The sequence below is a fragment of the Apostichopus japonicus genome, chromosome 5, assembly GCF_037975245.1.
Source record: "Apostichopus japonicus isolate 1M-3 chromosome 5, ASM3797524v1, whole genome shotgun sequence".
In the NCBI taxonomy this organism is placed as follows: Eukaryota; Metazoa; Echinodermata; class Holothuroidea; order Aspidochirotida; family Stichopodidae; genus Apostichopus; species Apostichopus japonicus.
This window is the reverse complement of record NC_092565.1, coordinates 4,182,944-4,196,559: the sequence shown is the minus strand read 5'-3', so window position 1 is coordinate 4,196,559 and position 13,616 is coordinate 4,182,944. Positions and strand designations below refer to the sequence as shown.

Sequence of the window (13,616 nt, the reverse complement as noted above, 5' to 3'; positions counted from 1 at the left end):
GAATGAAAAACGACGAAATGGCAGTCATTCAAACACGGAGGCAAAATGGTGACAGAATTTTGCCAGAATTGCACGATCACTAGCTGAGCTAAAAATGACTTAATTTTAGTGACTTGCAAATTTGAATTTAATGACTCTTTTATAAACTCTGGACGATAGACAATCCTATTGTTTCATATTGATACAACCGTTAGTTGCTATGGTTTTTGTAGCAAATGCACCTTTTTTTTTCGACACTGCCGTCTGACAGAATGGATTCATAGACACACGCTGGTTTTATAGGTTACCAGATGGGTACTAACCAGTTCGCAGGTTCAGAATAGTAACACATCAAAATTAGGTTTCCTTTATTCACCTTCGCCATTTTAAAGTGGAGCCACTTTCCCTCCCCGTGTCAAACATTCCACCGTCTCCCTGGTCGGCATGTATTGATTCTACGATATTCATTTGCTAATTTTATTTGCGTTCGGTAATTTTAGGTTGTGCAGCTGGCATCGGTGTTGTTGCATAATCCAATATGTCTGATAAAGATAAAGGTTGTTAAAGAAAGTCTGCCTTGTTCATCTTGTTACTTCTAAAGGCCAACTTATCGTTTGCTTGACCTAGCCCTCCTTTATACGTAGTACTCTGAAGTGTTCGACAAGTTTTCAACATGTTCAAGTGATGATGTTAAGTAGCTGAAGCAGTGAATAAATTTTATCCAGTATCCCATCGCAAGACGCTTTTCAAAATGGGGTAGTTGCTATACAAGAGCAAAGTGTCTTTACACAGGAACACATAGTATTTTATAAGAGGCGAAAGTCCAGAGCCTCCGTCAAAAATGCTTTACACAAAATTTTGAAGACTGAATTATTCCCTGTGTAGTGTGCAAACTGCAAAGTGCCGACAAATCTCTCTATCTACAAATTCATTTTGGTAATGGTCTTGCAAATTTTAGTCGTTGTTGTAATAAACTATAAATAGAAACCGATTTGAAATTATGAGTCGCCACTTAATAAGTGATATTAATAATTGATATTTTTTTTCGAGCTGGTTATGCTTCTTTGCTTGTGTATATAGTACAGGATATTTGATTCCTCAAAGGTCATTCGGTGAAATTCAAACAGTTTTAGTCAATTTTGTTGTTTTTGCATTCTATAAGGTTGGAGATAGTCTTTCCCATACTTATAAGAAGGGACTTAAGTTTGGTGAGGGCGACAGGAGGGAGGAGGACTAATTTTGATCTACATTGATGCTAACTAAACATTAAACATGATTCATGTTGAGCTCAACATATTTCAGGGCCTCAAATTGAGACTGAGTTGAAAATTGGATTCACCTCTTTGTACATTGTCTAATAGGATTGGCTACATCTCATTTAAGATTACCTTTGAGCATCTCCTCTTAAAAATAAATGTTATCAGAATACTAAATCATTTTCTCCATTCTTCCCTCCTTCTCCTCTCCCCCCCCCCCCACCACCAATTTGAAATGTTTTGAAATTGACATTATCATACCAGTATCGGCCTACTAAGTCAACATTGAACAGAAACAGAGGATAACCCAACTTAATGTTATGATTGCAAAAGCTGATCTTAACAAGAATATCAACAAACATACCAATGGACCATTATTATCAAGTCAAAACAGTATTTTGAAAAGCAAGCAAGTCATGTTGTGTTCTTTGTCTGGCATGGCATATTAGCAGCTCGTTACTATGGTTTTACTAACGACCATTTTGTAAGCTCTCCTGATATATATATATATATATATATACATACATATATCGTATAATGATATGAGGAACTGGGATCATATAAACCTCGCTATTTTGAGATGGGCGCTCGACTCTTGATTTTACCTGTGTGTTCACATGGCAAATTTGATTAGAGTTTTGGTTTGGAGCTTGCAATCATATCACGCTCTAATTATAAACCCGTAAAATAGCTTCATGGTGATATAACAGTATCTACAGCTAATAAAGAAATTGCATTAAAACCCCAACAGCAAAACTTTTTATTAATTTTGCGTGTGTGTGCGTGTGAGTGTGTGTTTTCCATGAAACTGTGATCGGAAAAAACGTTCATTAGGTCTAAGATTCGTTCTCTGCAATTTAGACCATCTCAAGCATGCTCTCATGAAATTCTGACAAGTATTTATTTCACTCAGATTTGTCTTTTGTCTCGGATGATTAATTGATGAATCTAAATTTCATCGGATAAATTAAATCTATTTCTATATTGTCTTTATGTAAGTGCTGGAAATGGCCCTTGCATTAAGTCTCCTGTGATATGCAGAATTGACCTTTAATTTTATTTCAAATGTAGTGGATTTGTAGTGGATAAATATGGCATTTTAGTTTCTGTCATCGTTTAAATTAAAGTTGTAAACGTCGTAAACATCAGCATTCTTAACCTTCCGTATCATCTTTTGGCACTCTCAGATGGTAACCCATATATCAAATCTGTTGTTTTTTGCCCATTCGGGAAATCAACTCATTCTATATATGGAATATGACAGGTGATCATATCTGGCATATAATCATCAGCAAGTTGTTTTATCTAATCTTCCATGACTTTGTCAATAAAATGTTTTCTCATCCAAACTTTGTTTCGATCGAATGATGATCAGTCGTTGAATTTTGCCTTTTTTTTTTTGAATCCACTCATTTTTCTTCTATTTAAACAGGGCATGTACACATCACAGATTTCAACATTGCCACTATCCTTAAAGACGGTACATTAGCCACATCGATGTCTGGTACCAAGCCCTATATGGGTGAGTATTAAGGGTTTGGATTTTTAATCATTTTAATCCATAACTTAAAGGTCATCAGTATTTGGCCCCAAAAATGCTAGCAAGTCAGATAATGGTCACCCATTATATATACTGCCACAATCAAAGCAGGTTTGCCTCACTGACAGATTGGTTTGATTCTAAATTCTCGAAGAAAGAGGAGTAGAACACCCTCTGACCCTAACCCACCCTCCCCCTCCCCCACCCACTCCTCTCCACTCATCCCACAATAGCTAAAATCAAGCCCATATCTTTGGTACTTAAGACAATGTTGATTAAAGCTCTCATTAACTTATGAAATGTGAGACTAGATGATTTCCATGTCATGGAAATGGAATATGGTGTTAGCCAATCATCTACCAGGATCAGGAAGGTTATATAGCTTCAAAGCAGAGCTTTCTCTGTTATTATACTGCAGTATAGTTTGCATGAATATGACCTGCTTGCCAAGTGTTTGTTGTCCCTGACTCATATAATGTGTGTTATGCACATCTTCTTGGTTTAGGCATGTATGCGGGATTTGTATTATTTTACACGTGATTTACAGGCAGACTACACGTGGAAGATATGATAGGTTGCGGTTTTATCCAGTGGGTTACAATGTAGTGGAATACATAGCAACACATGGCTATGTCAACACACACAGCGCACAACACATAGCAACACACAGTACTGTCACGAACAACACATCGTCATCTTTAATCGTGCAGAGTCTGATCATACGATATGTATTCAATCTCGTCAATTAAGTACACTTGAATGCACAAGCGAGCCAAATGAAGAGTGTATGCACACTCGACATATGTCACATAGACTGAAGGAGGGACTTGTACTGTAAGAGTATGGCATCAGTGATGTGAAAATTATAAACAAACTCACTACGTCCATTAGCTTGATTTGTTGAACTAAATAAATAAATGACAAAAACTTTAAGAAAAAAGAAAAGTACTTTGTGAAAGTACTTTGAACTTTGGCTGCAACACATGATTTCATTTAGGGTGGCAACGACAGTGATTCACTCAGCTTCAGTTTATTGCTATTTGCAGCTGTGAATGATGACAAGGCATGATTTATGTATGCTATATTCTTTACTCACAGTAATATCATTCTTATCATGATATTTATTGACAGTAATAAATTATATTAAATAAGGTATTAAATTATATTTATTGAGCAGATGTCATGCATTGCATGCTGAGATTGGTTCTAATAATATATATATTTTTTCAAGAATTAATGCTTTAATACAACAACTATGATTTTGCAAAGGAAAAAAAAAATAAATTGTTTTAACACAATCAAAAGTTCCCTGTGATTCAATTCTTTTGTTTTTTAAAAATTTAGAACATACAGATGTTGCCTTATTCTTCTGATTTTTCAATTAGCTGCCTATAATTAGAACTGACATGATTGAGTGCACGGATATGTGTCTTCGTGTTAATTTGATACCTTGCCAATACCTTCTTCATGTGTGGACGAAATTATGCTGGTATATGACACATCATGTAAACAATTGAAGTAGCACTGGTAGCACGAGGTCTGTGACATGCGATCATAATTGAGTATGTACAGGTCAGTAGTTAACAACATCAAAGTTGATTACCAACACTGTTTGACTCGATACATGAATCACCGTACGTAGTAGTCGACACATAACATCGCAACATTTCGACTGACTGTTGTAACTGGACAACTGACTTTATTGTTACGTGCATGCGTCACTGTTGTACCTGTCACATACATCACAATTGATCAACAACTCACTGTTACATGCATCAATGGAACAACGCACTTTATCACATGCATCACTGTTATATCTGTCACATACATCACAATTGAACAACAGACTCTAGGCTGCATGCGTCACTGTTGTACCTGTCACATTCATCACAATTGATCAACAACTCACTGTTACATGCATCAATGGAACAACTCACTATATCACATGCATCACTGTTAGACCTGTCACATACATCACAATTGAACAACAGACTCTAGGCTGCATGCGTCACTGTTGTACCTGTCACATGCCTCACAATTGATCAACAACTCACTATTACATGCATCAATGGAACAACGCACTTTATCACATGCATCACTGTTATATCTGTCACATACATCACAATTGAACAACAGACTCTAGGCTGCATGCGTCACTGTTGTACCTGTCACATTCATCACAATTGATCAACAACTCACTGTTACATGCATCAATGGAACAATGCACTTTATCACATGCATCACTGTTATATCCGTCACATACATCACAATTGAACAACAGACTCTAGGTTGCATGCGTCACTGTTGTACCTGTCACATGCCTCACAATTGATCAACAACTCACTATTACATGCATCAATGGAACAACTCACTATATCACATGCATCACCGTTATATCTGTCACATACATCACAATTGAACAATAGACTCTAGGTTGCATGCATCACTGTTGTACCTGTCACATTCATCACAATTGAACAACTGACTCCACGATGCATGCATCACATTTTATACCTGTCACATGCATCACAATTGAACAACTGACTCCATGTTGCATGCATTACTGTTATGCCTGTCACATACATCACAATCGATCAATCGACTGTACCGCGGTATTTGTTGTCACCTTATACTGTACGTAATTACATAATTGTAACATGCATCACCTTATCACAATTGTCACAGAGAAATGATTTGTGCCATTACAGATTATTGCAACACGGTATTTACCAGTGTCACACATCATAAATGATGGACTGACTGTAATGGGAATCTCGTAGACAGCTAGCAGCTGCCAGACATCACGATCAACTGGCTGTGACATACAACACATTGAAATACTATGTCACAATTAATGAACCGTTACATGCAACACTGTAGAGTGCAGGATACATACATCACAGTCGATCAACTGAGCTGTTACATGCATTACATTTGAGTGTGTACCAGTCCATGTATCATGTATGTAAACCATATGTTGCAATCATGTATACATCTCCATAAACTTGCAAGGCTTGACCAGTACAACCAGTGTTTGCTCAAGTAACTGTTTTTAATGCAAATATGACAGATAGGCTTAAAGTAGAGGGGTGCTAAGAGGTAAAAAACACCTTCCTACAGCACGAGGATGCTTTGTCAGATGTTAATTTGCCTCAGATGGTACAGTACCTTGAATATGTTGGAAGCAGTTTCTATTAGTTAGAAACCCTCCCACCCTCCATATTTCTTATATATTTTTTATCCTGGTTTCTGCATGTGGAGATTTTACATACCCGTAGGTGTGTGCTGCATTAACATGGAGAGGAGTTACAGATGCATTTGAAGGACTACCTCTTGGCCGCTTTTATGATCTAGATTCTATTTCCAACCGTCTCTGGAATTTATTATCTGCATGCTAGGGATATTTCGTCACTCTGACTAAGTCTTAGCATCAAAGTACCTTAAAACTGACCAGCTATATTTAATTCTCATACAAAGTACTCTAACAGATGGGAATATGCTCCATGAGTCAACCGAAAGATGCGAAGGCTTGCATATGCAAAGACCATTATGTGGATGAACAAGTCCCAAGGATCTTCGGTGCTACAGTTCATCTGCAAGGTCTGGGTCTCCTTAAAGTGTTTTTTTTTCCACCTGGCAACTTACAATATATCTCAACTATGGGGGGTTCATGCATATTTAGTGATGTGTACATATATATATGGCCTTATGGTGATATATATATCACCAAAAGGGGTGTTTAATATTTTGGTATCTAATTTGAAGATTTGGAGTTAAGTTAGCCACATTGATGGTCTCAGCTTTCAGATAAAAATGAACAATTGATTTTTAGACACTGTCAGCCCAATAATGTTTTCCCAGATATATATACCTTCAACCTGGTTGCAAAATATATTCATTTTGAGTAAACACAGTTTTTATTATTTTTTTTTAATGTAAAGCCTCCTTAGGAACCATGGTTGAACCTTTGACCACAATTTTGGGCAGATGAAAGGTTCAGCAGAATTATATAAAGGGGATGATGGCTCTATAAAATTATTTGCAAATGTAATATTTGCTCAAAATATATTAGTCGCAGTATAATTCGGCAAACTTGACATTTTACTGACTTTTGAGAAATCCAGGATCCATCAGCGATGTGAATTATACAGGAATTTAATAAAAATGAAAAAAATTATGTATCAGATATTTGACTGCTTAAAGCTGTTCCTTTTGAACTATTTACCAACCTCAACTCTTGAACAGATTGGACTTGTTCGCTTCCCCCTCATGAGTCACTCCGTCGTATTGGGGGGCCACACGATATTGTTTCTTTAAATAGAAAGTAACTTGTATTAATGGAGTCAAAACTGGGCAATACATGATAAAGTGAAAATATCAAGGTTTCATAAATGATAGTTTTCTTCCTGCACAAAATAATTTTTATCATAATGTGGGTGGTAACTGTTTGAAGCACTATTTCTCAAATTAATAAGAGGATTGAAATATTGGATTATATGTTATGAAAGGTTGTTTGTACTTTTAACAATCTGGGAAAAGTTTAGCCATAGCTTGCCAAATTTTGTCCAAACAATTTCCTGTGGCATTTCCAATTTGGTATTTAATTTGCCATAATTTCACCATAAATATCTTCTGCCCTTAATTACATGCCCAATGTGATCATAATTTATCAGGTTTCGGTTGTCGCCGTGTGGTTCTGTTTTATTATTTTATGAACATTGTTAAATAAATTATGGATGACTATATGTATATATATATATATATATATATACAGAGAGAGAGATATTCAAATTTGGCGCTGATACACGACTGCTCTTGGCGTTTTTATCGACTACATCCAGTCATTATTTATGCCATATTTATTATTTAAGCCCAGAAATCAAGATTGATTTAACAGTACTGTTTTTCAAGCTGAGCTTAATTGCTTGTGTGAGTTAAATGGAAATGCTGTTTGGGAACAAACAGATAGACAGACAGACAGACAGACAGACACATATGTATTAAGCAAACAAACAAAGAAACAGAGGATAACAAATCAGCTTAAATCATCCATAAATGTCTTTCGGAAAGAGAGATAGTTTTGCTTTTCAAGGCAGAATGCCAAGAATTGTATAAAAGCCTCTGGAGATTCCCAGTATCTCCCTCTCGCTGTTTCCGTTCCGTGGTCGGACGACACCTTTCCTTTGTGAATATTAGCGATCGCTAATCGTGCTATCGGGTAGTGTGTCGTTGAGTAAATTTGTAGAAAGGGGGGACGTTTATGTCGTGGTTTATTGTAAGAGTACCCAGCAGGGTGGCAGCAAACCGCTTCATTCGAGTAATTGGTCAATTTATCTCAGCCTAGAGAAGCAGCTGTGCTGGGGAAATGTCGTGTGAAGTAATAGCTTTGAGAGTAATGAAATAACAGCTATTGTTAGTTACATGGGATATATCTTGTAATGAATACATTGATATTTTCCCTCTATGTACGTGTGACGAACATTGGCAACGACCCTGTTATGACCTCATTAGGGACGTGTCACAAGCTCTGGAAAATTTCCTGGAATTACATATTTTTCTGTGATTACTATTTTATACCTTTGGAAACCTTTTTGGATTCCATGCTAGGATCCTCACAGTCTTTATCAACAATGTTAATACCTCAATATGCATACATATCATAATGATTAATAATTCATGATAACATTCTATAGCAATTCAAGTCAGCTTCTTTTGTTGTTGATTTATCAAGATATATTACGTGAAGATAATTTGTTGTCTTTCCATTATCTGACTTTGGCTATGCATGCACAGGTTTTGAGGTTTGGAAGGTTGTGTAAATTATTCTGTTGCAATTGGAATTATTTGAGAGTAAATTCTATTCAATCAAGTTAACTAGTTCATTCAGAAGAAAACCCAAAAAACTAAGGCTTCCATTCTATTTACCTAATTCTAAATTACCTAGTTAATAAATCTATGGCTTCTATACTATTTACCTAATTCTGATTACCTAGTTAATAAAACCTAGGGCTTCCATTCTATTTACCTAATTCTAAATTACCTAGTTAATAAATCTATGGCTTCTATACTATTTACCTAATTCTGATTACCTAGTTAATAAAACCTAGGGCTTCCATTCTATTTTCATCCAACTGATATAGGAAATAATTTCATTTCCAATGTTTTTCTATTCGAGCAGTTCTTCTAATTTTGCTGAAATTTCTGGTTTCAAGTTTCTAAAGGTTCTCAAAATTGCAAACTTTGATATAAGTTTGTCATCAACATCAGCGCATTTTTAAAGAGTTAATCATTTGCATTTTATTTCTGGCATTAATTATATAGTTAATAAAATCTAAGGTTTCCATTCTCTTTTATCCGACTGATATCAGAAATAATTTCAGTTTCCCTGTTTCAAGTTTCCAAAAAGGTTCTCAGAATTGCAAACTTCGATGGACCTTTGTCATCAACAGCAGCATCTTTTCAAAGAGTTCATCATATGTGTTTATTTCTGGTGTTAATTACCCAGTTAATCAAATCTAGGGCTTCCATTCTATATTCATCCGACCGATATAGGAAATAATTTCATCAACATTGGCATCTTTTTTAAAGAGTTTTAACCGTTTGCATTCTATTTCGGGCACTTAAATATTTCGGGCACTTAAATTGTTAACAATACCTGCACACCTTACACAGAGGTAACCGTGTCATAAGTAGACCGACCCGTTAAACCGCCGTCAAGGACATTTGTCTTCTGAACCTGTTGGACATGCTGTGCGGGTGATTTACCGAATCACGGCTTTTGTTGTCCTCACTCTGGCCTGCCAATCATCCGGTGATGTAAATATGGTTTTGGATAATAGGTTTCATGGAAAGTTCATGAATTGACCTGACAACCACAATTGGCAAGAGTATAGTGTTTTCGATTTGTTCTCAATCTCAGCGTGTTCTTAAGGAGGTGAACTTATTGCCTTTCACGTTTGGAAATAACTCTGTCCGTAATGGTTTTACTCAATCTTCACCTGACCTCCTTCTAGGACTGGATCTCTTTTTTTCATTCCTTTAAATACTTATGTTTTGTTTTTTTTTTGTTTTTTTGTGTGTGACTTTTCTTTGGCAAACTGGTGGGTAAGAATATTTAACGATTAAATGGTAAATAGTCTTGCAGATGAAAATGTAGAAGAGATTAAATTGATTCAAGTTTTGTTTGGTTCATGCTTGGTTGTTAATGGGGGGCAGCTATAGGCCTATTTTTGTATTTGGTACAGTGGTATATCATGTATTGTCAGGGTTGTAGGTACGTGCGTGCATGCTTGGGGTGTCAGTTGACAGTTTAGTTATTACTATTACATGCTAACATGTAGGTCAAAAGTTTACTCTCAAGCAAAGAGCAAATTTGTTTCCATGGGTAGAAATTAGAAGGAGGCAAGTTTGACAACTGAAATAAAGTACACATTTTCAGAGGTCATTTTGATAGGAGATTTCAACTGTATAAACTGTTTATTTGAAAGATGATATTAACCTTTAAAGAAAGAGTGATTGACGAACCCGTTTTATTAAAGTCTGTTAAAAGTAGCTTGAAACTTTTTGGTTTCTGTTGATCGGTTTTCTGAGTTCTCTGATACCAAACTCCTTTGTAAAGTCAGTGAAGTTTTGAAATGTATTTGAATTAAACATATCAAAATGTTTTGAAAATTCCCAAAAGTTGCTTTTTTTACAAATTTGTTTCATACAACTGTAAAAAGGTATATATATGGGGCCAAGGGTAGAAGCAGGGCAGAAGATTCATTTATTATAATCTTCATGCTGTGAAAAATTGTAGGATAGTACAATGTCTTCTAGTTTCATCGATTGATGCCTGCATGCTATCTTGTTTTATGAGTGTAAATCTGCAATATATGGTTTAATAAAATGGCAGACCAATCTGGAAAAATAAGCTGTTTTTAAGTATCGATCCCACCGAGGAAGAAATTAAGATGATGGGTTTAGAGTTTTACTAAATATAGTAAATCATTTTAATATCTTTACAGTAAGTTGGAAAAGAAGGGAGAATTAGGAGGCTTAGAGGAGTTATAATAAATAACTGCTCAGGGCAATCAGCATGAAAATGATCTAAGTATAACAACAAAATATTTTGTAAAATTTATATATTTGAGAGGATCAGGGAAAAAAATGAAGAGGATGGAGAGTGGGGGGGGGGGGGGTAGGAGGAGGAGAACAATTTGGGGGTGGTTTAATGTGATATGGCAAGGGCTATCTATTATCTGTGATTTGAGCAAGTTTTGTTCTTGTTAGAAAATTGTAGTGGAACTAAAATGGAGATTGGAATTGTGATGAAGCCAAAAGGCAAAGATATTTCTCCTGAATCTGGAAATTGCGACCTTTTTTAAATTGATAAAGCTACCTGTAGGTACACATATATATAGTTGGTCTGTATACATAACTATACTCCTCAAATGCAAAGACTGTTTTGCCCCTTTATCCATTCTCTATTTTTTTTGTTTTCGAAATAAAAGTAATGCACTGGATTAGTTTAGTTTAGTTAACACCTTTGATAAATGCATCGATTCTTCCAGTTTTCTAATCTCTCATCCGATTTGTCGGTTTGAGTGACAGATGATCCATTCAGCGGGTTGTATTTCACGCTTGGTTTCAATCTATTACCGCTCTCTCCGTGTGATCGTACCCTGGCTTCATAAAATCTCGCAGCTGACGTACAGTACATACATAAATATATATATAGAGAGAGTTTAAGCCTTGCGTCCTCGTAAAGATCACCGATGTATGTTAACATTGGAATCTCTGACCTTACCTGTCCAAGTTTCAATCACTTTTCCTATATGTTCGGAGTTAATCATTTTCTCACATGGTTAGTTATGATTTCAATAGCAATCGAATTCCAGCTGACAGATCAGATTCTTCCCCCCCCACCCCCCTCCCAATTTTCTTCTCTTACATATTTCTCTCCTTCCTTCCGTTCATTCGTTCAGGCCGTTTTCGTCACCGTTAAAGGTTTCCTTTTTCTTTCTTCTTGCCTTTTCAGCTCCAGAAATTTTCCTGACAGATCAGGACGAGCACAGAGGTTATGACTTTTCTGTAGATTGGTGGTCCATGGGTGTCTGTATCTATGAAATGCTGAGAGGAAAGGTAAAATACCATAACAAATCACTTTAAATTCCAGATTCTGGTATAAAAAGACAAAAAAAACCCACAATAGAACATGTTTTCTTCATGTATGCCAAAGAGCATCGGATTCTTCGTTCGAGCTATATTTTAATGAGTCAGGGTTTGAAGTTTTGTACCCTTCTGATCAGCTGCCATGTGATATTCACACAAATTTGGATTGAGTCCACCATTAATAATTAAGTTTGAGAAATATATGTGGTTACTTACATCTATGTGACCATCTCCTTACAAGGAACTATGGTAAGTTGAATCATTTAATCATGTCCAGGAAACCGTTAAGGATGCACATCGTACATGCTGATTGGAAGGGAAACTTTGATTGTATGCAAATTGGCATTCATTTGTGTGGGAATACATTGTAAATATTACAAGAAAAAAAATGAAAGAAATATTACAATTTCAGGCACTTTTTTGTTGTTTCATTACTCCTGTCCAGTAAGGTCTTTATTCAGATGTTTGGTGGCTGGGCAAGGATGAGTAGATGCTAAAAAATAAAGGATTCAACAATTAAGAAAAACTGATGAACTATTTGTAATTTTGGGGTAAATCTGTTGATGTAGAGAGGAACATAGCTCTTAACACCAGTGTACACAGATGCTGTGACCAAGTTCATAAAGGCGGTGGCATTCGAAGCAACGAGGCTTAGCAATTGGGAGGTTCCTGGTTCGATACCCGGCCGGGGCCATAGTAAGGTGGGTTTTCCATCCAAGAGCAGTCTACGGTATTCCCATCTGAAATGACTTTCTAAATTGAAAAGATTCCAAATTTGAGTTCAGATGTTGAATTGGAAGCCACCCAATGTGAAATTTGTAATCCATAAGCCGTTGCAGTCTTCTGCCACATTTGTGGTGGCTTAAGCATTGTTAAAATAACTGCCTGATTATTATGATTATTATGATTATAATTATTATAATAACAATGGGCTGTGCAGAACAAGTTGTTGAAAATGTTTTCACATTCAGCTGTCACATGTCGACTCTCCACCAATCCAAGTAGTAATTACTTAATTTACATATTTATAAATTATGATGACAACCAATGATATAAGATTCTTGCATATAGTTCTAAGCATATCAGTGAAAGTTCAACAACCAGATATAATCCCTGATCCATACCTTTATTCAGTACTGTAAAGTGTTTCTCTGGTGTTTAGGTCTATTCTGAGTGACTTCAATTGGCAAAAAAAAAACTATGGTGGAGTGTTTGATAAGGTGACTGCAGTTGTATAAAGGTCATGGACTCTAGACATGGCAGCTATGAGACTTGGCCACCCCTCCATCTGCTCCCCCTTGACCCCTCCCCATACAGGGGCAATTCTTGTTGTTGCAATATCTAAGGTAGACAATACCCTCCTCATTGGAAACATTCAAATTGACTTGATATACTATAGACCACAGAGCTCTGGGAATATTGAGACCTGCAAGCCAAGTTAGTCAGAAAAATTCAGTACAAAAAAAATATAACTTGATGACTAATGTTTATAATCTCCAATAACACTTGTGATCTGATAAGATTTTCATCAAGGACAAAATGGTACTGACATTTATATTTACTTTTAGACACCCTGTTGTTTAAAATTTAAAAAGAATCTACTTTGAGAGAGTTAATAGACAATTTCTAAAAGCTGTATATTATTACAATTAGGCCTGCAGGAACTGAATATATGTCAGATATCAGCA

General features: G+C 36.0%; 1 protein-coding gene across 3 annotated transcripts in view; it reads left to right on the top strand.

The window, feature by feature from the left end:
* The window catches only part of LOC139967360 (serine/threonine-protein kinase 32B-like), a 121,961-nt gene that overhangs the window by 85,850 nt on the left and 22,495 nt on the right, over positions 1–13,616 (top strand). For all 3 annotated transcript variants that reach the window (XM_071971067.1, XM_071971068.1, XM_071971069.1), the window contains exons 7-8: positions 2,668–2,757; positions 11,795–11,898. In XM_071971067.1, the coding sequence (XP_071827168.1) occupies positions 2,668–2,757; positions 11,795–11,898 (194 nt within the window). The remainder of the gene's footprint in view (positions 1–2,667; positions 2,758–11,794; positions 11,899–13,616) is intronic.